General features: G+C 42.0%; 2 protein-coding genes across 2 annotated transcripts in view; one reads left to right on the forward strand and one right to left on the reverse strand.

Moving 5' to 3' along the window:
- Positions 1 to 351: 351 nt before the first annotated feature.
- On the reverse strand, positions 352 to 26,906 carry ppp1r13bb (protein phosphatase 1, regulatory subunit 13Bb). Its single transcript, XM_070848809.1, has 18 exons — positions 26,568 to 26,906; positions 26,176 to 26,330; positions 19,590 to 19,737; positions 18,000 to 18,119; positions 17,100 to 17,170; positions 12,168 to 12,269; positions 10,769 to 10,943; positions 10,383 to 10,582; positions 10,098 to 10,262; positions 9,508 to 9,700; positions 6,503 to 6,636; positions 5,823 to 6,273; positions 4,413 to 5,197; positions 4,180 to 4,317; positions 3,960 to 4,093; positions 3,671 to 3,837; positions 3,277 to 3,476; positions 352 to 2,595 (listed from the first exon to the last, which is right to left on the reverse strand). Exons 2-18 carry the CDS (start codon positions 26,182 to 26,184, stop codon positions 2,554 to 2,556), a joined length of 3,234 nt encoding a protein of 1,077 aa, XP_070704910.1. The 5' UTR covers positions 26,185 to 26,330; positions 26,568 to 26,906; the 3' UTR covers positions 352 to 2,553.
- Positions 22,843 to 27,793, forward strand: part of LOC139218319 (uncharacterized) — an 86,388-nt gene continuing 81,437 nt past the window's right edge. The window contains exon 1 of the mRNA XM_070849883.1: positions 22,843 to 22,846. The gene's annotated coding sequence lies outside the window, so the exon portion shown is untranslated. The remainder of the gene's footprint in view (positions 22,847 to 27,793) is intronic.

The following is a 27,793-nucleotide window of genomic DNA, read 5'->3' on the forward strand; positions in this document are numbered from 1 at the left end:
ATAATTTGATTTTCTAAATAGTTGCTGATTAATTTTCTGTTGACCAACTAATCATTTCAACTCTACATAGACAAATTTCACCCATTTCAAACAACTTAAATTCCCCTTTAACGTTGATTTACTTCTTTTACTTTTTGATGATGTTTAGTGTTATTAGTCTGTTAGTGAAGTTACTAGATAGCAGGTATTAGTCATAACGCAGCTTTCTGAAATAACAGCAGCTTCTCAGCAAATCCTGAATTAATCTGAATGTGGATGGTCCCGCTTCATGATCACATTATTACAGAGATGTAACACTGTTATTTACATTATTTTGCTGTTAAGACACTGAAAGACATTCGTCATGCCAGAGCTTCTGTTTTATTGTTGACATTTACAGAATTGAATGTGTGAGTACAGCGTTTATACAGAAAGCCCACTTGTCCATACAGCAAACAGACATACAACACATCTCCTCACACTATGTACAGGTTAAGCCATGATAAAGCCTGGGCCACGAGCACACTTGGCATAACACTCAGTCACTCAAAGGTTCAGAACAAGCCGATGGACTCCAGATGTTCGATGATGTGACAGATAACACATGGATCAGTGTTCCTGGATAATGGTGTAATACCTGAAAGGGGGCAGCTGGAGGAAGAGAACAGGGCAGATTCAGGATTGTCCGAAGCGAATTTGAAGTCTGATTCTCAACATTTACATTTCAGACACGACAGCCGTCTCTTCACCTATGAGTAATTTATGGTTGATAGATTTTTTTTTTTTTTAATTTTGGACTATTTCTCTTTTGTTCAGTTCGCTGCTCCAATGAAGGTGATGTTTGCTGAGAGTGAAAATAGAGCTATGATCACTAGTTTAGTGGTGGAACAGTGTCAGCAGCACCATGTTGGTCCTGAGATTAAGTGTTTCAAGTGGGGTTTGTCACAGCTACAGAAAAGTAACTGCAACGTTAGGTAACCTTAGCAGCTAGTTGGGAAAAAAAGACGTTACTGAAACTGAGTGTTGACTTGGTCTAGTGGGGTAAACAAAGTTGATGTGGATTTTCTTGGTGATTTCACCAAGATTAAAAAACTGGTATCAGGTGCCAGAAGTCAGAAAGAATTAAGGATCTGGAGTGAGGACAAACTTATTATAAATGCCTGGACAAATTAAAAACAAGTATACATATAGTAAATGACTTCATCAATATTAAAGAAAACTGACTCATCTGAGAACTGTCCTCTTTGTGGAGCTGATTCTTGCCCATCTCGCCACTGTGAAATTAAAAGCTTCAAAACAACTTTTCCCCCAATTCCTAATTCCTGCAATACTTTAAGAGATCTTTTTTTAATGTTTGTAACATTTAAACACAATCTGTAGATGCCGTGCAGACACAGCTTCTCAGTTTGACGACCTTTGGTGGTAAAGCAAAATACTTGGTTGCTACTCACGTCCATGACAATATGTTTTGCAGCGCATGAGCTGTTCATTTCAGGGATAATCCAACTACCAAAAATACAAACTTTGCTTAAATATTTGAATTGGTCATTTGAACAGTGTTTTCATACAGCTTGAAATTACAGAAAATCTGGATAGTTACAGTTGGGAGGCGGTTTAAGTTTATTAATGTTCTTGCCACACATCCACATAGTCCTGCATCCAGATTCTGAACAGATGACACAAAATAAAAAAAAATAAAAAAATCACTTCTTACAGTGATGGTCATGAAGTGCAATTTGTAACAAGTTGTGAGGTGTCGATTTAAATCCATCTTTGCTTTAATGTGTTGGATTTGTTCTGACTGGCCTGAATACTGAGGATTTACATTTTCTATTTTCCTGAATCCGTTTTCTACTCATTGAGAATACCTAGAAGGACTTTCAATCATTATCAATAGCAGCAAATCAATTGATTATCTTACTCTTCAACAATTCTGCCAGGTCTTAGGGAGTCATAGAATTAAAATAGTTTAAAGCATTAAGTGTTTTTGTTTGTGCAAGGGGATCAAATTAGCATTATACAAAAAACATGTGAGGTCTTTTAACTCATGATACATTTTACTGACAAAAATCAGCAACTTCTCACCCTCAGAGATGATTTCCAGTCACCACACAGTGTCATATGAACCAGTGCCACCATAGAACTCATTAGGGAGATGGCTGAAGTGTGAACACTGCAAGAAATACTGAGACGAGGGTTAGTGTTTTATTCTTCAAGTTGATGTCTGATACAGAGCTGACACTGAATCGGGGTAAAAATCAAGTTGGGACAATGACAGAGCGATAGGTTGAAAGGTGTTGGGGGAAAGAGGGGGGTCAGGATGGAGTGTTTTAAGAGATTTTCGCATTTGGAGTGCTTGTGTTTCATTGTGTGTGTGTCTACGTGTGTGCAGATGTAAATATGTGTGTCAGAGTTTGGTGCCCGCTGCCTCGGAGACAAGGGTTTTGTGAGAAGCACACGAGGCCGGGGGAGGTTATGGCCACGGGGAGAAGACGAAGCACCAGGCTCCTTTGTTCTCTGCTCTTGGTTTTGTCACTAGTCCAGCTGTTAACCAGAGGTCAGTGGAGTGAGACACTACGCCAGGGAGCGCTGCCGGGGCTTGATCCTTGGATACAGCTGCAAAGGAGACAAAGACGGGAAATGTTTAACTTGACTGAGATAAGCTGACTTATGTTTGTGGTTATGCATTTCAGCACTGACATCATTGGAAAACCTTCATAGCCCATGACTTAAGCTTGACAATAAACCAGATTTATTACCTACTAATACAATCAATCTTTTCCCAAGTGAAATGTGTTCATAGTATTAATTGATAACTTGTCAGAATTGTAACAAATCTAGCAACAATAACAACAACCAATGATATCTAAACAGAAATTCATCCAGCCAATTAGCCCATGTTTAAGGTCAATAAGTTGTTAACAAATCATTTAGTGCAGCGACTAATGATCATTTTTATTATTGATTACTGTGCCAATTCTTGTCTCAGAGGTGACACTTTCAGCCAGAGAGTGAAAGATGCCTTTTTAACCTGACGATAAGTGACTCTTTAAAGAAAGCTGGTGCAAGCAAATGTTTGGCGTTCTTGCTTGAAAAGAGGCCAGTTATCAAAAACAGTTAGCAATTAGTTTTCTGTCCAGTGATTAATCGATTAATTCACTTCATCAATGCGCATGAACAAACCAGAACAGAGGAAAAGAAATGTCGTGCACTGGTAACTTATCTAACCCTCGCTGTGACACTTTAAGCTAAACCTACTGATGGAAGAATGGGACAATAATGTATTTTTTTTGTTACCCCCAGCAGGTTGCGGGGCACGTAGCCCTCATTGTCCTCAAGTCGTGCCCACCACCACTCTGTTTCACTGTCGTCCTGTCGTCGCAGAATAGTGATGGCGTCCCCCTCGCTGAACGCCAGCTCGTCTGGGTTCTGGGTTTTGTAGTCCCACAGAGCATACACTGTCCCCTTGTTCATCACTCCCAATTTCTCCTGAACACCTGTATAACAAAGACCAACACTGTCAATATTACAGCCGTGTTGGATCAAATCAATATTTTTATACACAAGCTCATTTGTAATTGTAAAAAGCCAAAATGCCACACAAGACTTTTTCCAACTTACACCAAAATGTCTTACAGCACCACGGTGGCATGTTTGATTTTGTACAAGTATTTAGACTGATGTTCCTCACCGTATAGAAACTGGGAGCACTGGATGTAGCCCTCCTCCATTTCCTCGCATTTATCTGCAGCAGTCTCCACATCACTAATGGTGCTAGCAAAGATGGCGGCCCCCGACTCAACCAACAACTTGCAGAGATGAACGCTGTTGCAGGAGGCGGCACAGTGAAGTGGAGTCCTGTTCAACACACACAGGAAAACAAACACAACGTAGAAATGTAAACGGATACAACGGCAGACCAAGAGGAATCAAACGAGTGTCATCATCCAGTTCTCCTGTGGCGGAGAGCGTGGACTCACCATCCATCACTGTCTGCAGCGTTGACGTTCACACCGAAGTCCAGCAGGAACTTGACTATGTGGTGATGTCCTGCACACACTGCATTGTGCAGCGGTGTGATGCCCTCGTCATTAGGAGTGCTAGGATTCTCCACCTGGAAAAAAGAAGAGCCCAGATGAAGAGATAATCCTACAGGCAAATACAAATAAATCAAAGTGTGCACACACAGACATGACATACCTCATAGATGATCCTCTGGACGAGGTCAAACTCTCCCTCCAGTGAGGCATCCAGCAGGAGGGCCAGAGGGTTGAACTTCACCCTGAAGCCGTGGCCAGTGCGCTCAGAGTTAGGCTTCTTCAGGTTTGTTCGCTTCTCCTATATTAACAAAGACAGGAGGCGTGAGTTATGACATTATTTACTGAGAATGTAACTCCCTAAATACTATAAGTCTGTGTATATGCGTCTCTCACCAGGGGCTGTGAGGCCGTCATGCCACTCTCTTCTGGAGTGGTGACCTCCGGCACAGGGCTGGGCAGCGACGCCTCTGAGCCTCCCACGTTGTTGTTGTTGTCATCCTCTGGTCCCTCTGCTTCAGCAGCATCCTCCAGCTCTTCCGGTGGCGCGGGCAGCGGCTCGTTGTCATTAGCGTCAGTAGAAGGAGGTGGAGCCTCAGAGCCCGACTCCTCCGCCCCCAGTGGTGGCAGTAGAGGCGTGTCAGAGGGGAGGTTGCCATTGTCTGTATCAGCCACGGAGTCACCTCCCAGATATCCAGCAGGATTCGCTGGCTGATAAAACGGCGTGCCATTACCTGCACCGTTGCCACCTCCTGATCCACCGACTCCATTTCCCTCTATGCCTCCTGCTAGAGTGTTGAATCTCTGGTAGAGCAGCTTCTGGATGTTGGGTCCGCTGGGGCCCTCTGGTTCTGTGATGGAGCTGCGCTTTTTGAGCGGTCTCGGAGCGTTGGCCAGCTTTTTACGGAGCACCTCAAGATCGGCGTCACTTTGGTAGCGCAGCGGGGAGTGTACCATGGGTGTTAGCTTAGTGGGGCTGAGTGGTCGTGGGATGTTTTCCACACTGGGAGGAGGTGCTAAGGGCTCCGGGTGCTGGAAGAACTCATGATCATCAAATTCTCCGTCCAAAGTGTCCTCACCACTGGGTTGACCTTGGAGTAATGGGAAGGCCCCTCCGGCCTGGACGAAAGGCAGGGGCGAGGGGGGTGTCGAGCTGGGCGGGAAAACAGGCTTCCCATATACTAGAGGAAGCAGACAGTTTGTTTATAATTACACTGCAGAGCACCGACATCATTATTATTATCATTAATTCACCAGTCAAATATTTTTTCAATTAAAATGTCAGAGTTAAAGAGTTAAATCACTGCCCAAGGTTATGTTTTTTTTCACAGACTGAAACCTAAAAATATTCAATTCATTTGAGGCTGCAACAAGCCAATGTGACGGCGTTTTTCCTTGACACATGATGGAGAAAGATGAATCAAAAGTCAAACAATGTTGTAAACTTCTTTTTGTCAACCTCAAAAAAAGGTTTTGTAAATGACTGATCTAACTAAAGACTACTTTTAAGTAACTACTTTATATTTACCACATTGTGCTGGTTTGCACATTTGTATATATGTTTACTTACTTATTGTTGTCCTCTTAATTATATTGCGTGTCACTGACCACTTTGTTTATTTTGATCCTTATGTGAAACTATGCCCTTATACCTCCTTTAAGGGTCATTGTGGAATAAAGGAAAAGTCTAAAAGTCAAGTGAAAACGCTATCGACTGTACCTTTTATAAAAGTCTCATAGGCCAAATTATGATTTTATTAATTTCTATGTCACACACTGGACCATCTCTTCAAACCCAGCTCTTACCTGCTTTGAGAGCAGGCTTCAGTGGTTGGCTCTTTGGCGCTGCCTGCTGGAGGTACATGTGATAGATGGAGCTGGAGTTCATGGTGGGTGGGCCCTTCCGTGGCGACTGAGGCCGTGATCCTCTTTCTGGGATGAAGGGGCGTACTGCCACAGCTGGCGGGGGATCCAGTCGCTCGCTCAGCCCGGGCGGGAATAGTGGTGCATTAGGCTGGAAGGTGGGGCTTGGCGGCACTGAGATTCGCTGCTGGATCTGCTGGGAGGATGAGCCCGTGGAGGGAGGGACGCGGGGCCAAGCAGGAGCTGGCGGGTTTGGGAGTGGGCGAGGAGGGGGTGCATCCTTCCGGCGCTCCAAGGAGCTGGCTGAGGTTGCTGAGATGAGGTGGGAGCCGTAGGGAGGCGGCTGTGGCTTGGATATGGCAGGAGAGGACACTGCCATTTTGGAATCTAGCACCTGTGAAATCACAATCAAACATCCAGCATTAACAATAGTATTTCACAGAGACAAATGACACCTAAATGTTGAATACTTGCCCTGAGGTTATATTCAAACACACTATGACTTTATTTCTAGCACAATCTCAAACATAAAACATTTTTCTTATGGATATGACATTACATCAGGAGGTTTATAGATACAAAAGCAATGGCCAAAATAAAAGGGTTTAGAAGAGTGGACTAACCTTTTCTGCATTTGGAGCGACAGGGGAGCCTGAGGGAGGGCTCTTGCCCTGGGTATCAGTCCCTGAGTCTCGTCTCTCAGGAGGCTTTAGAGATGTGTTGGTCTTGCCCAGAGTAGGCCAACCAGTATCATTAGCTAGGGCACAAATAGGACACAGTAAGTGTGTTGCAAAAGAGAAAAAAGACCCAGTGATTGAGGTGGTATAAGAAGCATAAACCTCTTTTACAACTCAGGGTAGTGATGAAGCATGTCCACCAGAGCTAGGTCGAAATGGTAACATTTTCTTATCTTTTTATTCAAAGTGGATCACTTTGTGTGATTAAACACACACAAATGTATCTGTACCGTTTTGACCTAGGATTGGTATTAAATGGAGGGTTCAGGATTTTGAGAAATCTATCCTATTAACCAGACACCACTGACAGATATTCAAAAATGCTCCATGTTGCCTTTTTGTTAATGTGAATTCAGCAGCTTTCGTATATACAAGCAAAAATTAGAAGAATCAAATCAGGTCTCTAGAAATCACAAATTTCTGCAAAAAGCTTTATTACTTACATCACCACAGGTCATGGAAGTAAAGGCCATACCTTGTCAGAAAAATGGCTAAATGTACCATTTACCTAAAACATTGATAATTATTAAACATTACCCTGGGGATGAGAAATTTATTGCTCTTGGAACAGATGGAAATTTTCCATTAGCTAATTTTCGGTGTTTTTTATTTATGGTCAGTTGTTCATCGTTCTGAAAATGTCCATACTCTGTTGAAGGTCCATGTGGCAGATGCATCTGGCACATCACAACATTTATTTATTTCTTGCACAATGGATTTGTAAGTTGTCCCACTTTCTCCTTCAAGTAAGACTGATCAATAACACTGTAGACTAAAGGTTTCCAGAGGGGCTTTTGATCAATAGGACAAAAATCCTGAGCCTTCATGTCAAAGCAATGATGGTAATGAATGTATCCGTATTAGTAGTTTGCTACTGTGTACTTGTATTTAGTCATGTAGGGTTTTAATTTAGTTACATTTGGCAAATAGTAACTAAATTCGGATTTAGTGGAAGTTTCAGGGATGCACAGGAGGTGTGACTAATGTCAGTACTGTTTGTCTCTCACACAAAATAGATTACTTCAAAAAATATATGTGTAGAATGAAAAATGCATCTTAAGACAGCGAAGATAGGGTGGAAAGAAAGAGGACGGGAAAAGGAGACACGAGAATACAACAGTGATAGTTGTGGTACAATTCGATAGGAATATGTTTGTATAATATAAAGCTGCAGTGTGGCGACTGACTTGTTACAGACTTCAAAAATCTCAAAAGTCAATTGAGGCATTTCAGATTTCCAATGTGCTACTTTATACCTTCAGCACTTTAATAAAGTCAACAAACATACAGTGGGTGTACAATAATTTGGATCATTGGGAAATCTGTTTAAAATGCAGCTACCTTAAAACTTCATCGAGCGTAGCGCTGCCAGTAATAAATACATTAATAATAAGACAGCTATACAAATACTAACCAGATTGTAAAAGGAAACAGCTTGGTCTGGGTCTTTCCAGATTGTCAGGAGTGACGGCTGCTGAGTCAGTTCGATGACATTAAGTTAATTTCTGTGTGTAACTTAAATGTTTGACAGCTAAAAGAGTTTCTCACAGTTTGCTTGTTGTGAGAATATTATGTGAAGGTTAAGGTTAGGCAGGCTGGGAATGTTATGAAATTAGAACAAAGCCCAAAGATCTTGGATTGCTTTGCATGTGTAAATTCATGAGGCACTCGACTCATTGAACCTTCTCAGAAGTGCACAAACACACACAGGATCAGCAGCACTTTGTCAGTGATCTTCACATGAGGCCTGATGCCAGCTACGATTAAGCATGTAAAATTTCTGCAGATGGCAGCAAAGTGTTTCATGATGGCACCCCACTACTTTGACGTCATTAGCCAATCCACGGAGGAGACGCTTCAAATGAAATGTCAACATGTACTCCCTCCAGCTCTGGAAACACTGGCTCAATACTGCACTGGCAGGAGAGCTTAACGACGCCAAACGAGGATGCTGCCATCGATCAGTGATTGTTCAGGTTAACTGAACACAGATGTTCATCTCCTCCTCAGACTCCCCAGCCGTGCATGTATGCTTTAATTTGTCTGGTAGAGGACATCAGCCTCTTTACTTTTAAAGAGAATCTGTTTCATTGAGTACAAAAACATCAGGTTGTGAGTTGACTGTAGAGGGCTCAAGGTGTGACTGGGCAGAGCATAATATGATATTTATAAGATAAAAATGTTGTATAGAGTAAAAACTCCAGTGCATGCTGAGGATCCGGTGCTACAGTCAAAAGAGAAGGTTCACAAAGTGCCATCTCTCTGCTTACGCAGCACTGTGCACTCACGGGACGTGCCGTCAGAGCCAGTGGAGGCTCCGGTGCCTGGGTGTGATTCTGGAAGGGACGGGGGTACCGGGTCCACAACGATGTCTAAATCAGACACCTTCCAAGGGCCGGGAGGCTTTCGCACACCGTCTGCCCCAGGAAGAGTTGCCCCCAACCCCACACCCGGTGGAACAGAGACATTAAAGAGACGGGACAGCACAGACACATGAGAGAGGAGGAGAGAAAAGGAAGGGATTCACAGTGTACACGACACAGGAAGAGAGGGAGGTTAGAGAGGAAGGAAAAATCACAGAAAGCAAGTCCAGGTGGAGAATTTACAGAGAAGTCAGGTAGGAAGGAAAGAGAGTAACAGTTGGAGCCCAGGAGGGAATTTCAGTCACAAGCTTCTCATGCAAGACGTGTTAAATGTGTAGTGGTGTAAGACTTCTGCCTCTGGGACTGCATGTATCCAAGCTACTCTGTAACTGAATATAGTGAAAAATATCAGTCTTCTCATCTGCTTTTTTCTACTATTGTTCATGTTCCTGCTTCCCTATTGAGGAAAAAATATATTCATTCAACAAATTCCATCACATTTAAAAAAATGTTTGGATTTCAACCAACCTGATTTGGCGCGGCCATGATTAGCTTGGTTATTAACACCCAGAGTCTGAGGCTTCAGTGGATCAGGTGGCATGGTGTAGCCTCCTTCCTGTCGGCCCGGGACAGGGACCTGGATGTACGGGCCAACAGCAGCGACACGGCCCAGAGTACCAGGAGCTGGCTGGGGAGACGGAGGCCCGTTGGCTCTGTTCAGCTATAAGAGGAGAAAGTCAGAGAAGTTCCAAATGTTAGACATGTGGGGAAAACAATCGCAATGTACAAATGTAAAGAAATTAGTTAAATAGTACTGAAATAGTTTTAGTTCTATTTGATGAATTTCATGTCATTAGAAATGAATATAAGCAAGTAGTTTCCCCACTGTGGACTGTTTTAAGGAGTCTCTAAGGGGGAATGAGCAAACCTTTTCACCACAAGTTTCACTTCACACTGAAGCTAAAAGAGGCTAAAACAGGTAAAAGATTTTGTATTTCACTCCATATTGAAGGTCTGGCATGTGCGGACCGACTTTCCACTGTGAGGGGAGACTTTTGTCAGAAGCATTTCAATAAAAAGACTCTTAAGGAAGGTTTGTTAAGCGCTCTTAGCCTTACAGGAAGGTTCTCTTTTTGACGTGCCTCAGCTTTTTTCTTGTAGAGGCGTTCCCGCAGCTCGCTGATGCGCTTGTCCATGAGCGTCACTTCCATGTTGCGTTTGTTGAGAAGCTCCTTCTGTTGCTGCAGCTTGCTGTTTTGCTCCTGGTTCAACTTGTTTCGGATCTGTGTATGATAAATGTGGGTGAGAAAACACGAACAGATTCACCAGAACAGCAGATACGACCATCCCTGTAGTGAGGGCTAAAGTAAACACAGTGGAGCCTGTTAAAGTATTTCTAGTACCTGCAGCTCCTGGTAGAGTTTACGCAGCTCTAGGGCTGCAGCGCCGGTTACTTGGCCACCCAGGGCGGTCTGTATCCCGTTGAGCTTTCCCCTCCTCAGGTCCTCCAGTTGCAGGCTGAGCTGCTCCACTCTCAGCACAGCAGACTGCAACTCGGCCTGCTTCTCTTGAAACAGGCTGCTAACCTGCTCAATCTCTGCCGCTGGATGTAAGAAATGAGAAAATCACATCAGCTCATTTATGCCTTCAACCTTTCTTGTTAGATGCACAACATTGATCAAAATGTGAAAAACCCCCATCTCCAGGTGTGAATAGATGTTTTTGCACCTCTTGATTGGAATACGGGGTTAGTGTAATGAAAGCTTGCCCATATTGAATGTATACATACACAGGTTGCCATTGATGACCTTGCTGTAATCCACCTGGCCTCTCATCGCCCTAATCTTCTTGAGCTTCGCCTCCTGGCTGTCCACACGATCCTTCAGCCTCTGCAGCTTCTCGCTCTCTGAAACGGTTTGCTGCTGACGCCGCTCCTGCTGCTTCAGGTAACGCAAACGTTGCTCCTTCACAGAGCGAGGCAGAGATTGACATTTTATAGGTAAAAAGGTAAACAAAAGGTACTGAATGATGTCAAACTGCATCCAATGGTTGAGACAGTCTCAACGCTATGTGCTTTTGCAAGTTTGTTTGTTTGGAAAGACTTACTAAAGACAAAATGTCACTTCATCTATTCAATGTTTATATCTTTATAAGTCAAAAACAACATGAATATGCATGAATACAAAACTAGTGGGGCACCACCCAAAGGTTTACAAGGTACCTCTGTGGCAGTCACACCCTAAAACAAGGCTAAATCCTTCTACTGTATGCACTAAATGAAATGCTGTGTCAAGACCGTCTGAAGGCTGAAGAAAGGGTCGGATGACTTCATCTCTCTACCCAACTGAGAAGTGCTCCAGTTAAGATCCTAAAATAGGAAATGACAGGCCCAGGTTTCCAAATGACTGCAGGGCTTCGAGTAGGCCTACTTTTCGGACGCCACAACAAAGGCAATAAATAGTCTTTCTATCGGCGGGTCTACAGTGGGCTTCATCTTGCATGACTGATCAGCACACCACAAGTACGGTGGCCAGACTTAGTTAGCGAGCTGAAAAACCACCAAGACTGACAAGGTAGACTGGTTGTGTGGAGGTTTGCCAGTAAACTCCTTATCACTAGTATTCCTTCAACAACGGGATGAAAGCTACTTTTTATAATCACTGCAGAGCTCTAAACAGTCTGAGAAAGGTAGAATCCTCAGTGTTTCAATCGTGAATAATTTACATGCTTAAGTAAGCGCTGCAATGTGTGCACATGTTCATATAAAGAGTGAACTATGAATTCTGACAGACTGAACAATACTAGCACCGTGACTCATGCTGCCCCCGATCTCATTTGTTACATAACGGAAAGGAAAGGTTCATGGCTGTGTCCCGAACTTACTTGGCCCGTTGAGCGCTAGTCTGGGTCTGCATGACACAATACCAGACTGGCCCGTGTGTTTCCTATCACCTATGTATGACTAGAAAAAAACCTGAAAGATGGCAAGCTCTGATTGGTCGGGCTTGAATGTATATAGTGTGTAACATCTCTCAGTCAAGTAACAGCAAGAACCTTTGACTCTATGATAGAGTCATCTAACACAGTAACCAACATTTAGGTTTTAGGAACGGCCAATTTAGATTCACATTTTGAATATACAGGGGAATTGTTCATAGCGAGATAAAAGAATGAAGACAAGAAGCTACCTTTGCAACGAGCATCTGCTGTTGAGCCTCGATTTGCTGCTGCTGCCGTGTGGCCATCTCCTGCAGCTCCGACAGTGTGAGCTCCACACGCTGATTCCCCACCTACACACGTGAAAGTTGGTCAACACAATAAAATCTGAGCTGAGTGGTCTTGATGTTCGCACCCACTGAAATGTGATGATGCATACGGATTTCTAAACATTTTAAACAAGTTGGTGAGCTCCTGAGCTCCTTCAATCAATCAATGGGTCTTTATATAGCTCCAATTCATAACAGTGTTATCTCAAGACGCTTTCCATAAAGAGCAGGTCTAAACCAAACTCTTTAATTAAGAGAGAGACCCAACGATTCAAGAATTCAAAATTAAGGATTCAAGAATCCCCACTTGAGCATGAAAGCTTTCATTCATAGAAGAAAAATTAATTTAAGTTAAAAGAAATTGTGCAATAAACCCCAAACTGTTCAGCCCCTTCTTCCTCTTACTAAAAGTTGCTTGATTAAAATCAGGACATGACCCACCATTTATTTTTTTTGCCCTGTGGGAGCTGCTATGAGTATGACACACTTGCACTGTGGATACATGACTCTTCATCCAGCCAAAACAACATCTAGTAGCTCTGAGTAAAAGCTAAAAGGTGAATAGTTCAATCTTTACCAGTAACACCGAAAGAGTGTGTGCAGTGTCATGCATCTTTGTGTATCTTGTTACCAACACTCCTTTAAATGTTTGATATAGTAGCACTTTTAAGACAGTCAATAAGTGCAGAAAAATACATCCTGCACAAAAAGTTATATAAGCTAAAAACCTTACATAATGATAACAACACAAAAACAAAGAAACAAGTACAAAGAAACAAGTTACGCAAAAAGCCATTTGCAGAAATGATTTTAAAAGATGTCTGATTTCAGCGCCCAGAGGGTCAAACAGCAGGAGACTTAACATCAGAGAGAGTTGGGTTCCCCTTCGTCCACAACGAGCTTTCAAACATCATTAAGATGGGACATTAATTGCAATAAGGCTCAGTTAGTGATCAGGGGAGTGGAGGCTCTGAGGGTGTCATTTGGTGTTAAGGAAAAAAAATAAAATGAATATGTGACATTTTGATGCTGCAGAGGAATGGTTTAATGAATGGTTCCCTGTATAGTTTATATCACAATAATGCATTCCAATTTCCTAATGTTAAAAATCCTTAATTATTGGTAACTACACTGATATACTTTCAGAGAACTACAATTCATGTGAAATAATCAAATAATTATCATTTTCATTATTGATTGATCTTTTTTTGATTATTTGGTCAAAAAATACCAAAAAGACAGTAGATGCAGTTTTCTAAAGCCCAGCTTAATCCTAAAATCGGGGAGACCTCTACAAAAGATACAAGTATTTTATTGGGGAAATAAAAACTGCCTTCCACAATGCAACTCGAAGGCCGACAGTTCGGTCAGAGAACATCTAATGTCTAATGTAGCATCACGCCTCTGGCAGAGATCAGGAGCAGGCTCTCTAACACCACACACTAACTTGCAGTCTTAAATTAAGTGATATCACTTAATGATTTTTACCAGACCTTGAGCAGCTCTGGAGCTACACAAGGCTATATATGCAACTTTTTCACGTCTGCAGCAGTACCCCACAAGACCAATAAACAGACTTTGATGTATGAAATTGCTGGCATTCCCCTTTAAAAGATATTCAGGGTACTAACACAAAAGAGAAAGAAGGGCAGCAAATTTACTTGAAAATTAATTTAAAACCGATCTAACAATCACTTACCAAAAAAAGCTGCCGTTTCCCTCTTTTGTGTTGACCAGCTGATATTTCAGCTGTAACTCTAGCAATAAAAAAAAAAATTAAAAAAAACTGCACGCAACCAAAAAAAGAGGTTTATAAAATGCAGACAAAGCTTAGTGCCTTTGAGAAAGCCTAAGTAGTAGAACCAATAAAATCAGCTTTACTAAACATTAAAAAATGGTTCATCTCCATAAACATTTGGTCGTCCTCTTGAACCATAAGCAGCAACCATGTGTTGTTCAGGAGCTCACAGAATAAACAGGAAAAAAAAAATCACACTAAATTCTGTTTTTTCTCCAAACAATCATTCTACAGACTTCTGAGTTTCCAGTCGCTACAGTCGACACACAGGCTGACTGCTCTTCAATAAAACAGCAAACTGAGTGAGCAGTAAATACAGCCCTCCAAACTACAAGCGGTGCTGAAACGCTCAAGTGCTCCTAGACGTTGCCTTTAGGACGTGTGCTCAAAGAGGGAGGAGAGAGGAGAAATGTCACGGTATTTTTTTTTTTCCAATAACAGTAGAATAGAGAAAAATAGTAAAACAGAAAAGTAGAATAGTGGTTCGGATAGAGCACCATTTTAACGTGAAGAGATTAGTAAGAGGCACAGAAAAGATAACGATACAAAAAAATAGAAATGTATTAGTTGGAGTGTATGTTAGTTTTCTTGTGATCCTAAATATGCATAAAAAGCTGGGGAAATAAGATAATGTCCAGGTGAATTAAACATGACATGCAAAACAGTAAATTATTGTATGCACTGCTTTTACTCGATTTGAAGAGGCAGACCAATCTGTGACTCATCTTGTCTGAATAAAATATTCTTCCTTTCCGGAATAATTTGACTTTTATAGTATTGTGAAGTGAGGCGACAATAGCATATATGTCATAAACCATCTAATCTCAGACAAGTGTTTTCCTACCTGGCGTTTGTTAAGGAATTCATAACATAAGAATGCGTGGGAAGGCTCAGAGGAGGGAGGGACGAAGTGACTCAACCGAAGTCGAGATGGGGAGAGAGGGGGAAGCCACTGGCACACATACAGCCACGCTCAAATGCACTCAGGCAACACTGCATCAGTGACGATTCACCCGAGGGAGAAACAGACACACACACCCTCAGACAGTGATGAAGAGGAAGTTGGAGAAACACCCGGCTGAGCAGACCAGGAAGGAGGAGAGCGCAGCCTCGCTGATGAGGGCTGTCGTCCTACTGGGAGAACACAGTAATCCCACCAACAACTGTACACACTTGTACACATCTGTAATGGAGAGATTTTGGCCAAATTGTCATATAACAATAATTATCACCAGGATATCGCTTCAGAGTAAAATGGCTCAAGAAATAATGTTCTGAGGAGCAAACAATTTTTGATCAGCAGAAAATCTTCAGCAACTACTTTGATAAGAGATTAATCTTGTCAACGATTTCTCAGATAGCAAACTGCAAATCTTTGGGTTCTGGACAGTTGTCTGGACAAAACAAGCATTTGAACACGTCATCTGTGGCTTAAAGAAATTGTCAAATAATTGTTAGTTGCAGCTTTAAGGATAATTGACACAAACATTAATATGTTATCTCCTCGCAAATGAAATGAGAGGTTTCAATACAGCCAATAAGCTGCCATCACCAATTGCTGGAAGCTAAAAAAATAAAAGACATATTACAAAAAATTGCGTGTGATCATTGTGGCGTTCCCTTGAGGCACCTCTGCTCTTTACGAGGCAGCGTCCGTCTCAGAGGATGATCAGCTCTGCTTGGTGGAGAAAAAGCCCCTGGGGTTTGGGCAGCAGCCCATGGAAAAGCCAAAGCAATGATCCTCTTAGGACCCGTTATATCATCCAACAGGCTGACTGATATAATCCTCTAAATCAGATATTAGGAAGAAACTCGGACACAAATGAACCTCGGCACATGGGAGGTTAAGCGGAGTTGATCGTGCAGCTGATAACGTTTTCCTCTTTGAGAGAGTGAACAGTGATGATAAAACAGACGCATTCGCTTGTCATGCTTGGGTGTGGGATTTATAGGTTAATAACATGATACTGGCAGTGCTTAAACAGAGACTGTCACTTGGAGAATCGCTCAATAACCGATTTTCATGTCAATAAAAATATATTTTACCTCATATGATGATACTTCCTCATTACTAAAAGAGTCAAAAAGTCAGGATAGTAAAAAGGAATTGCTTCTGGGTGCTCTTGTGCTACAATCTTTTTTGAAAACAAGAAAACCACAACCCCTCCATTTCCTGCTGCGCTGGATTCTTCCCTCCACCCTTAAGGTGGAATTAGTTACGATTCCTTGACTGCAACACTTTGCTATTGTGAAATCTGGGACAGATGGTCTGAGAGAGAAAGGATGCCACGCCAGAGGCTGCTCTTATCAGAGTCATTCACATCTCCTCGCACACACTTCCTAAAGCTAGAGCTCAACATGCACAACAACGGGTTCACCTGACAGGGAAATACTGGCAGTGTGTTCAAATGGAAGAGTCCTGTATCACCAGGGCCTGTGAAGTTACTCTCAAACACCTAAATATCAGGATCACCACAACTGGAAGCATGGAAGAGAGACAGCTAATGCTAGCTAGCCCCTCTGCTTTCTATAATGTGCGACAAATACACCACAGTGTGCTGGTAAAATAACATGATTAAAACGAAAAGCCTCAAAGGAATCAGCGCTGATCTTGACAAGCGATGCTAAACAGCTCCCACTCTCCAACGGAAAGGTAGTTAGCCTAGCTTGCTTTGCAGGTGAAATGCAAATGCCACGGCAGGAAGGGTCCTCACAAATGTTGAATAAAACATGATGTACTATTTAGAATATAACACTGTGCTAAAATCTGAACCTTTACAGAACAGATCTTGGGTAGAATGAATTTAAACCATTTTCCCTGTCAATTTTATAATTTATATTTTTTGTTTTCTTTTTTGTCACTCTTTACACATGCCTTTGTGACTGCACTCTGTATTGAGGGATTTCTGGACCTGTTTTTCATTTAATTCAAATAATGAAGACATGTACAAATATAATCCTAATTTATTCATCAAAAAAAGGCTCCAAATTACAGTAAATTCTTGCAAGTCTATTTCATTTTTAACATATTTAAGATAATGCTAATTAAGTCTCACCCCATTCTCATTGTGCTTGTCTCCAGTGTTTCCACTTCTGCGACTCGTCTGCTCCTGAGACTGCTGACTCCCTGCAAAAACAAACAGTCACAGTCACAAACACAGGCAGGGCGGAGAAACTCAAGTGTGCACAGATGAGTGCGCACACATGCACACGGGTGCAGATTCAGAGGCTACAACCATTGTCAGGATAGTCTGAAAATTCACTGACATGATTGCACACGACAGAGGGATTTCAGAACTGGGACGAGCACTGCTGACTACAGCCACCTAACTCGAACTTTTTCATAAGAAAGGCTCGATGGAAAGATGAGAGCAAATGACTCCACAGGCTGAGACAGAAAACTGGCCACTTCTGCTTCACTTGTAAAAATCACCGGATATCTTGATGGTACCTTCGCTGCAAAAACACACTTTCTCAGGCGAGTTTTAAAATTAAATCAAATATTAGTCAGATCAGGATCACATCACATCACCAGTTTCTCTGCCACCTGTTAACTTTCTGTGTGCTTCCTTTGTACTTCTACATCAATTAAACTCCAACATTGGAATTAATGCGTACTAGTGAGTCCCTGATCTTGTGCAGAGCTGGTTTCAGTGATTGATTTTAAACTTTTACTTTTCACCCTGCACAGCCTTTTAAACTCTCCATACAATTTCACATAAAACTCTGTTTATAAACACACCTAAGCTCTAAAGACTGGAGAAGACGGGCTGAGATAGGGAGAAAGAAAAAAATAACTCGACTGACACCAGCGTCCATAGCTGAGCAGCCAGTACAGATGTCAGGAATTCCCCGACAACCCTCAACTCCTCCCTCCATCCTCCACCCTCCTTTTCATGTACAGACCACATAGAGCGGAAAATCCTCCCGATTAAGGACAGAATGACAATACACACCTTGATCACTGCTCTCAGTTGGTGAATCTTCATGCCGGAGGAAGAATTTGACTTCTTGTTTCCGAGGCCCCCATTTCTGCAGATGTTCGTACATCATGTGTTCGAAGGGGATCGCTCGCTCTACAGAGGAAAAGAGGGGAAAGAGTTATCAGTCAAACATTTATGTCTCAGAGGAACAACTGACTTAGTTCAGTTTTCCAATGCACGTACAGTAAGTCAAATTTAAAATTCCGTGCGACAGTTAAAAGCACAGTTGTTAAAAGAAAAGGTTTTGGGAAATATGTTAATTTGCTTTTGATATGAGAGTGGTTTCAATCCAACTACCTTTTAAATATGAAGCTACAGTCAGCTAGTTTATATTATCACAAAGACTGGAAACACCGAGCCCGACTCTGTCCAAAAGTAATCAAATCCGCTCACCGGCACCTCTGAAGCACACTAATTAAGTAATTAAATTTTTAAAGTTTGTTTAATCTGTACAAACACCAAAGTGTTATACTATAATTTGTGGGATTACAGGGGTTATGTGCCAGAGTAGCTGTTTCCTGGTTTCCGGTCTTTGTGCTAAGCTGAGCTGCCTGAGCTTTATATCCAACAGACAGATGTGCTATTAAAAAAGCAAATAAGCATATTAAATGTCAGACTATTCCTTTAAATATAAAGGGATGATGTGTGTGATTAAATCTGTTACGTGTATTAAATTAACTAATATCACCCCATACAAGTGTCATTACTACTAAGTGAAAAACTAATTAATAATGTAAAGAATAAACGTATGATCTAAGCCACTTCATGCCTCCATCTGTTTATGTCTTGGCAGTATAGAGGTTTTCAGAATCAAGCCAAGTGATGATATCCCAGGGTGTTAGGGGATGGATGGGTGACTGTGTGCACTAAAAACTTGTTGCATTTCAGGAGGACGGCACTCTGTGGGCAAAGAGAGGCCGGGAGACAAAGAGATGGAGACAAAGACAGAGAGGTTTTAGGAGGTTGCGGGGGCAGACAGCTGCATTGTCAGGCACCAGCCGAACACGATTGCATAACGTGGGTTAATAAAGCCCTTGGCTGGGACGTTGTTTTCAACAGGGGAGTGGCCCCTCAGCGAAAAATGCTGATAACACCGGGAATGTCAGCACGACTGTGGTGATGGGAGCAAATCGTTTGGGACGAGTGGAATCTGCTGTGACAGTGTGGTGGACTGTTGCAGCACGTAACCATTTTCTGACCCACGAATATGTACTCTTAGTGAACTAATGTAGTCAGATAATAGCTGATGGGAATAGGAAGTTTGAGGGTGTGACAGTTTTTTCTTATTTATGCACTCAGGTATTTATGCATGACCCTACTCGGCTTTCTTTTTTTAATGAAGTGCTTATTTTTACATCAGTGAGGAAGGCTACAGGCTACTGCTTCAGAAAATTAAATTCTCATGTAAGTGAAGTGTCAAGCTCGGTGATAATGGAGTTTCAGATTGCTCCACCTTCATGTAATACTGGTGACACCCCCTGTGTGTTTTTTCCTTGTGGCAGAGAACCAAGGGAGGCTCTTACACTCTCCGTACCAAGCAGCACAGTTTCAATCGGCTCTTACCGTTGCCTCTCCAGACCTCAGCCAGGTGGCAGCCGCTCTCGCCGGGCTCTTTGCAGAACTCGACGACATCGCGGCATGTCGTCTCAGGGGTGATGGGCACCTCAGTCACAGCCTGCTCCCCATCGCTGAGGTACACCGTCAATATCATCTGAGAGAGGAATAAAGACAGTAAGGAGGAGACTGACACAGGAGAAAGAAAAGGCTTTAAATGATCCCACTGACATGTAATACCATGTTTAAATGATCTTTCCCTCAAGAGTTTGTTCACTATGAAAATATGAAGATGTACAATGAATAAGAAAATAAATCATTGGCTGATGTGGACGAGACTTAATCCATTCTTGCGTTGTACAAATCCCAGTGTGCTGACGCTACATGTTGCTATCCACCAGCACTGAAAGTTAGATTGAGCTGCTGGTGGACTCGTGCCTGTGCCTGCCACATTTCTGTTTACTATGATTAGGGCCTGCCGTAGTGTTGAAGATATGTATAGGCTGAGAGGTAAGATATAGCAGAACAAGCCCCCACATGCTTCAGTCTGTACTTAAAAACAATCACACGTGACTTCACACTGCTTTACGATTAGGGGAAGTATCAATATAAACTGTGATTTGAGTAACAATTTTGTATTAATTAAATGCCTCGTTGGTCGTCTACAAAGTATTAAACATTGTTTTTTTGCGATCACTAATCACAAACACTGAAATGATAAACATGAGTTATAGTGCTTCTTCCCAGAACAAACCATCTTTGGATAAAACTGCTGTAAAAAGTGCAAAAATCTTAATCTTACAGTCTAGAGCTTCATCTAGTAGTTTGGTGAGCTTCAATTAAAGCTTATTTTTAGCTTAGTGCATTTGGTGGCAACAATTGTCATATCAGTCCTTTAAATGGTCACAGATATCCGTGATCATTAATCAATCCCAGGTTTGATGACCGTAGCTTCTTAAATGCAAGAAAAAAAAGATAACATCATTTTAGGTTATTGACTGTATGTACATTTTCTGCATCAGCATATACAGTATGCTCTTTGTACCTGTTATCTCTCTAGAATGGAGACCATTTATGGTTTTTCTTTTACAATAATCAGCACATCGACACACAGATCTCAAACACACACGCAGGTCCAATGTTACCCCTAAAGGAGGAAAGCTGGAAGAAAGCTTAAAAAAAGAAAATCCCCAAATCCAGGCGGTTCAAGCTGATAAAAACATATCTAAGAAGATTCAGCCACTGCAAAGTATTGACTCACTGGGTTAAATACTTCTGTAATGCAAAAAAAAAAAAAAAAACACCAATCCATTTTGAATTTAGGCTGTAAAATTTGGGGAAAAACATATTTTCACAATCTGACAATTTATTTTTTGGCAAACAACTATGTGGAGAATAATCCTGTTAGTTGAATAAAGCCAAAATACAGGATGAAGGGAGCAGTGAATAATGTCCTCTCAAGGTCTCTGTGCACACTGAATGATAAACGAAGAAGGTTAAGCCATCAAACCCCAACTGTTTAAAGATATTCAGTTTAATTAATGTAATAACATTTCCCATCTGCCTTGTTCTGACCAGCCCACATTAACTTTGACTTCTCTGCGACAAGAACAAGCCAAATGGACTGATGTGAACTCTTCTATATTCGGTGTTACAGCACAACGGCATGATGTGTTTTTCCTTGTGCGGTGGCAGGCACATTTTCGTTTGTTTGCTGTGGCACAAAGCACTCTCGGGGGTTGAGGTGTGCCTTCCTGTTTCATGTGACAGGCCTCACCTTTGTATCCCTACAGAAAAAAAAAAAACAGGGCTGCGTGTGACTGTGATGGATAATACATGTGTAACAAAGCCAAGTGTTTGGAGAGATCTTCAAAATGAACTAAAAATGTTGTTTGAAAAGAAAAGAGTTTAGAGTTAACTGTGAGTTCAGCTGGTAAACAGAGTAAAAAGGGAAAATCTGGATTCCGAACAGTAACGTGTTCAACTTTTATAGTTTTGCTGCATACCAGGCAGGCTGAACATGTCTTAACAGGGAGGATTTGAGGCAAGAATCAATGCAAGCTTAATGCAAAGAAAACTGAGCAATCAAGACTTAAAATGAAACATTACTTGCACTATCAAAGAGCTCCGTTATCCTACTCTTGCTGTCCAGACCAGCAACACACCTCTGTGTTTACATTTGGCTCACAATGTCAAACCAGAGGCTACAATGTCAAAGCAAATCAAAGAAGAATTGAAACAAAGAACTTGCACTTCCAACAAGGACTAAGTCAGACTCACAGTTAACTCTGTTCAATGAGTAATTCAATGAGCAATTCAGGTATTTTACACATGAATCATTTAGTAGGTAATCCAACACCAAGTGCAATTAATTCTAATTGATTCATAAATGTCTATGTATGTGACCTCAGGATGCATTTGTAGCACTAAAATAATTGTCAGTGTATACCGCTGTCATATAGTATCTAAATTTAGTCCCAGAAGAACTACCTATAGATTATTAACCAAGGACTTTCTCCAAGACAAAGTGACTCATCCGTTGTAATGATGCATCTGTGCAATTTACAGACATTTTCTGCAGCAGCCTAAGTGAAACATTATGACTATGGGAGCCTCTGCGACCTCACTCAGCCAATTCAAACATCGTGATGAATTGTTGTTGGACACGAGGCACTTATTTTTAGGTGCTACTGTGGCTCTCCTTCACAAATCCAACGGCCTTCCATTCGTCTTTGGTTTCATGTTGCTTCTTGCTGCGTTATTAGGACCCACTGTCCCGATTGACAAGTAAAGAACGTCATTTTTGAGAACTGGTGTGCAAGAGCATTAACAGAGAAAAGTGGAAAAGAAACTGAAAAAATGTTTTAAGTAAGCAAGAGACTAGTTATGTACACATTTTACTGATAGATAATTACTTTGCTAATCCCCAAGGGATGCTGGAGCGCTACCAGCTGCATAATAAGATACAACACGGAACAGGAAGAAAATAGTGAACACAAAACGGCTCAGGGAGAGCAGCAACAACATCAGTCTGAATACAAATAAGACTGATGCCATTATGTGAATTTTTTCTGGTGGAAATATTGTGCATTCTTATTGACGTTTACGTTTTACAGTAGTGTTCAATGTAAGAAATACAATGAGTAAGAAAATGTCATCAAATAGTGTAGTAACAACATAAAATGCTGAATAAAACAATCCATCATAATCTGCATTCCAACAATCACATCTGCATGCTGATCATCCTTCAGAGCATATCAAAACAAAACTTCGGTTAATCAGAACACACAAGGTGCAAACTTTGGGCCCAACTTAAAATTACAAAAACCGAAGCCAAATGTTATAAAAGAGAGTGATAGTATAGAAAACAGAAACTCCAGAGATCCAGCTGACTGACCACTGGAGAAATACGAACCGCCCTCACTAAGCTGCGTCTGCCCATGCTCTTGGCTCTTTTGACCGCCCTCCGTTTCCTCCTGATCTCCTTCTTTGGTGGCCGGTGGTGCTCCTTTGCCCAAATGGGGTTTTCCTTGGAGAGGCTAACGAGGCCGCGTAACACTATAGTCACAAACCTCTTCATCATAGCACTGCCGCTTTGGCGGGCATGAGACCTTATTGTTATGCCATCTCAACAGACCTCTGAAACCGACGACGGTGCGTGCATTGGAAAAGTGCTGCAGAGGAGTCTTGGGAGGAAAAAACACTTGCCGTGTGTGTAATTCAGGGAGGGAGGAGGGAGAGAGAGCTAGGGAGAAACAAACAGCCAAAGAAAGAGAGGGACAGATAGAGAGAGAGAGAGAGAGAGAGAGGGAGTCACAGGGTGGAGGGTGAGGGTGGAGGAGGGTGCCGACAAGTCCTTCCAATTGTCCCTGGGTTGTGCCAGCGGCTGCAACACCAACGATTCCCTGCTAATGAGAATAGTTTGGCCACAGCTGTGACTGGCAAGCTGGTCAGGGGACTATCATGCAGAGGCAATAAAGGGATCATCCTCCTTATACTGCATGTCGTCTGTACATGACTAGAAACATACAGTATCCCTCTTGACTGATGTGCAGAGCTACAGCGGGCGGCATCTGGAGATAAGGGCATTTATCATTTAACTTCTGCAAGGGAAAGAGAGAAGCTTGGCCGGCCTCATGTCTAGCAGGATGATTTGAAGTGTCATTTCTCCTCACAAACGCTGTCACTCATTTGCTCAGAAAGGGGTACCTACAATGAAGTAGGTAGCAGGATATTGCTTCCTGAGAGCACACCTTCCACAGACAATACGGATTTAAGACATTGCAATAAAACTGATAAATTCCACCCCCGGCCTAATGGCCTTCTCAGACACAAACAGCTAAAATCCAAGACAGCCATTCACTGGAGAAATAAATCATGTTATCTAGACAGCTAAAACATGCCAAACATCTGTCCATCTGGCTAAAATGGCACTGTACCATATGGAGGAAAGATGACGTGGTGATGATGCAAATTATGTGAATTAAACTGAACTACCAAAAAATAATGCCATTACATATCATACATGTATATGAGGATCAAGATGTAAGAATGTTTCCTGTAGCTGGGCACTTGGACACTGGAGCAACAAGATGTTTTAGATCCAAATTGAATTTTTAAAAAAGATGTTCTAAGAACATTAAGCTGGATAACCCAAATTATAACTACATTGGCTCTGCTATTACAGACTAATCTAGCAGGGCTTATGTGTCTAATAGCTGTCAAGCACAAACTCCTTTGATATTTCATATTTCTATCAGTCTTGAAAAGACTAAAAAAATACAAATCTGGACAGAAGCATGGCAACATGTCAGGTCCTTACAAGATTTAGCTCGCTGTTTAAAAAAGGATGTGTCCCTTTGATAGAAAGCTGACTAATGTGCATCAAAGGAAGGCATTAAAAAGTCTAATTAATAATATATACTTTTTCAACCAATAAGAGATCTAGCAGTCTAGAGAGTTGTTAAATAAATCAATAACGGACTATTTTTCATCTGCTCATGGTGAATTTGGGAAAAAAGGTCTAACGGTAATAGTCACACCCATTAAACTTATGACATTTTAATCTTTAATTACAAGTGTTTTATGATATAACTGAGAGGGCTTGGCTGATGTCATTTTCAATCAGCACACCTCCAAACGTGGTAAAAGCGACAATAAGATGCAATGTTTACATTTCCTGTAAGTCATGCTCTGCCCAGCTCCACTGTGTGAGATTAATGCCACTTGACAATCTACTCAGCTCAAAAGTTCCCCTTAACAACAGAGCATTAGTCGACGCAGCCACACAGACCTAGATCTGCCAAGGTCTCATTGGCTGCTGGAGTCACGCGAGACCCAAATGCAGGGCTGCCTCTCTGCTCGACTGGCTCTTTGACTCTGATAGCCTGTTGGTGCCACAGGGTATAAACGTCCACAGAGGCTACCATTGCAGTCAATCCTGCGATGGCTGCAGCGAATATGGAGTTACTTCTCTGTTACCATGTGCTGAAAACTTACAAGCCTCTCTGAAGTTGTGCTGTAAAGCTATTTTAATGACGACAAACACAATGTTACTGTGATAGTGTATTTTCCACCGACGCACAATCATTTGCAAAGATAACTGGCCAAGACTGGATCACCTCCATTTATGATGACACCTTACCGAACCTACTGTAAACTTATCCTGCACCTGAGTTCATGTTCCCCTCCCTGAAGGCCAAAAGGACTGTAATCACTTTCCCCACAACCCATCACTGCATTCTCAGCACAAAAGATAACAAAAGAGGTCCCAACAAAGCATGACTCTGCCATTCAGGTATTCTATCCTTTGAAACACAGAGCGTCTTGAACAATAACACCAGGGAAAACAACAGAATGAAAATAGTTTTTGCTTTACCACGCACTAAAGCCTACTGTACCCACTGCTTTAAATAGAACGATCATAACGTCTAGTTAACCTGTCCTACTCTGATATACTGTACAGCATTTACTCGTGTGAGGAAAACATTTTTATTCCTTGTCTTTAAAGGAAACACACTTCAAATAAACCACAAACCCTGTTCACCAATTTATGACAAGCACCGTTTACATTTCCATCTTCTCAACGTTGAAATTACTGCAACCATCGACATGAAAAATGCAAGTCCAGCAGCTATGGTTGGTTGCAGAGATACAGTACAACAGATAAAAGTCGCAGAAGATAAAGCTAAGCATTTCATTTCTAGGAACCAATCTCACTTATAGATTAGGTGAGTGGGGGTGAGAAAGAGAAATGGACAGATCCGCAGACAGACAGACAGACAATCTTGCAACTTGTTTGCACCCCAATCTATATCTGCTACTTTTATATTTTTAGGCTGAAGAACCACGTTTGTTACATGTGAATGAGAAACTCCAAAATGCCGCAGAGGAAGATTGTAAACTAGATTTGCCTTTTAATTTAAAGGCCATATCCCTTCAATACTATTCACATACTGAGCATGAGACCTGACGATTTTCACCTTGCACACAGGTTTAGTTTTGTGTAAAAGTCTGATCATTAGTTGGGAAGGCACTGATGTTAAAAGAATAAAGGGTCAGTTACAGTCAGTCAGCTGGGGTTGTGTGGACTTACTGGCATCATACTGGCAGCTCTGGCAGGTCAAAACCAGGGGTGCATCGGCAACTTGACTCACGGCTCACCCTCTTATCTTCGTCAGTCAAGACCCACCTTTCTAGTTATGGGCTCTGGTTACTCCAATGTGACAACCAACTGGGCCTCAGTCCCCTCTGCAAACCAAAACAGTGGAAGTCTTATCAGTGCTATAAAACTGAACATTGTGCTGTAGTTGAAAATAATACCTAAATATTATCAGCCACAGGCGCTAATTTAAAAGGGTCCAGGCGTGGCTCTGTACAGCTGCTGCTACAAACAAGCCGATGGTTAGCCAGTCACAGCTAGCTCGCAAAACAAATACCATGCAATGACTGGATATTACTGAGCCGTGACACACAGATTCTACTCACCAATGTCAGAGACAAGTCATTGTTTCAGGGGTAAACCTCAGCTACGTTACTGTGAAAGGCACGTAGCTAACCGGACCAGCTGTCAGCCAGCCAGCTAACGTAAGCTGTTAGCTGTGTTAGCTGGTTTCAGAGGCGGCTAAAGGACGGTACGCAAAGCGATTTCTCCCCTCTCGTCGGTCTTTCGCCTCGCATTGGCCGCACATCGGCGCTAGCTTTCGATGGAGTGTGTGTCAAGCGAGCAAAAATGAATAAAAGTCCATCCACCTTGGCTAACTCGTTTTTTTACCAACGCAATGAATCATCGTTAGCAGGCTAGCAGCGCTAGTTGACGAAAATACAAATAGCTGGGATCCAGTTGTTGACGATGGGAGGGGCGGGGCTACACCGCAGCAGCGAGGGCGTCACGGCAACGTAGAATGTCAGGAATGTAACGTCACCGGTCAGGTTACCAGGTTATCAACGGCTGCTGTGGTTTCCATGGACGGTCTCAGCTCTACCGTCTCAATGTGAAGAAACATAACGATAAGATTGAAGAGTAATCAGCAACTATCGATCTATTGATCATAGCTGATCCATTATCGGACGACAGCCCCTGTATTTAACCATTATGACAACGGCAGTGTGATAGCTAGTGGCGTTAGTTAGTGATGCTGTAGCAGAAGGAACCGCTGAGTTTGGAGGCCTCTCTGTAGAACTTACATCTGAAAACCATTAAAGCATTATAGTGGGTTTAGTTAACTACGTTACACCGCAAAGAAGTACAGAGAACTTACAGCAGAAATCCTCCTTACAGCAGAAATCCTCCCATCCATGTTTCATTGGTGTTTTAATGGTGTTGTGTCCAAAAACAATACAACTATAATATAGTTTTTCCTTGATGAATCCACAAGTTCAAAGGTTAAAACTAGATTGAAGAGAAACTGAACTACACCCAAAGCCGGATTTCCATTCTGGCAAAGTGAGAAAGGTCTTTTAAAATCTCCTCCTCCCATGTCTTCTTTGTGTCACTTGCTGCTCTTCTTCATCATCATCTTCCTCTGTGGATCTCCTCCATATCAAACCTGTGTACACCACAGATTTCTGTGTGAAGTTCTTACCCCGACGTCTCCTCGTTCTTGCAGCTTAATAATAGATCCAATCAATTAGTTATCTTTAATCCACTTTGCAGTTTTGTCTCAATTTAACCTAAAAAAAATCACTTAAACTGAGATTCATGTTTTTCCAAA

This window comes from Pempheris klunzingeri, chromosome 18 (genome assembly GCF_042242105.1).
Source record: "Pempheris klunzingeri isolate RE-2024b chromosome 18, fPemKlu1.hap1, whole genome shotgun sequence".
Classification (NCBI taxonomy): domain Eukaryota; kingdom Metazoa; phylum Chordata; class Actinopteri; order Acropomatiformes; family Pempheridae; genus Pempheris; species Pempheris klunzingeri.

Coding starts and splice junctions, on each gene's coding strand:
- ppp1r13bb (XM_070848809.1), bottom strand. Junction 5,198..5,822: donor GAAGCCTGCTCTCAAAGCAG/GTAAGAGCTGGG, acceptor TGCTTCCTCTAG/TATATGGGAAGCCTGTTTTC. Junction 4,094..4,179: donor TCCAGAGGATCATCTATGAG/GTATGTCATGTC, acceptor TCTTTTTTCCAG/GTGGAGAATCCTAGCACTCC.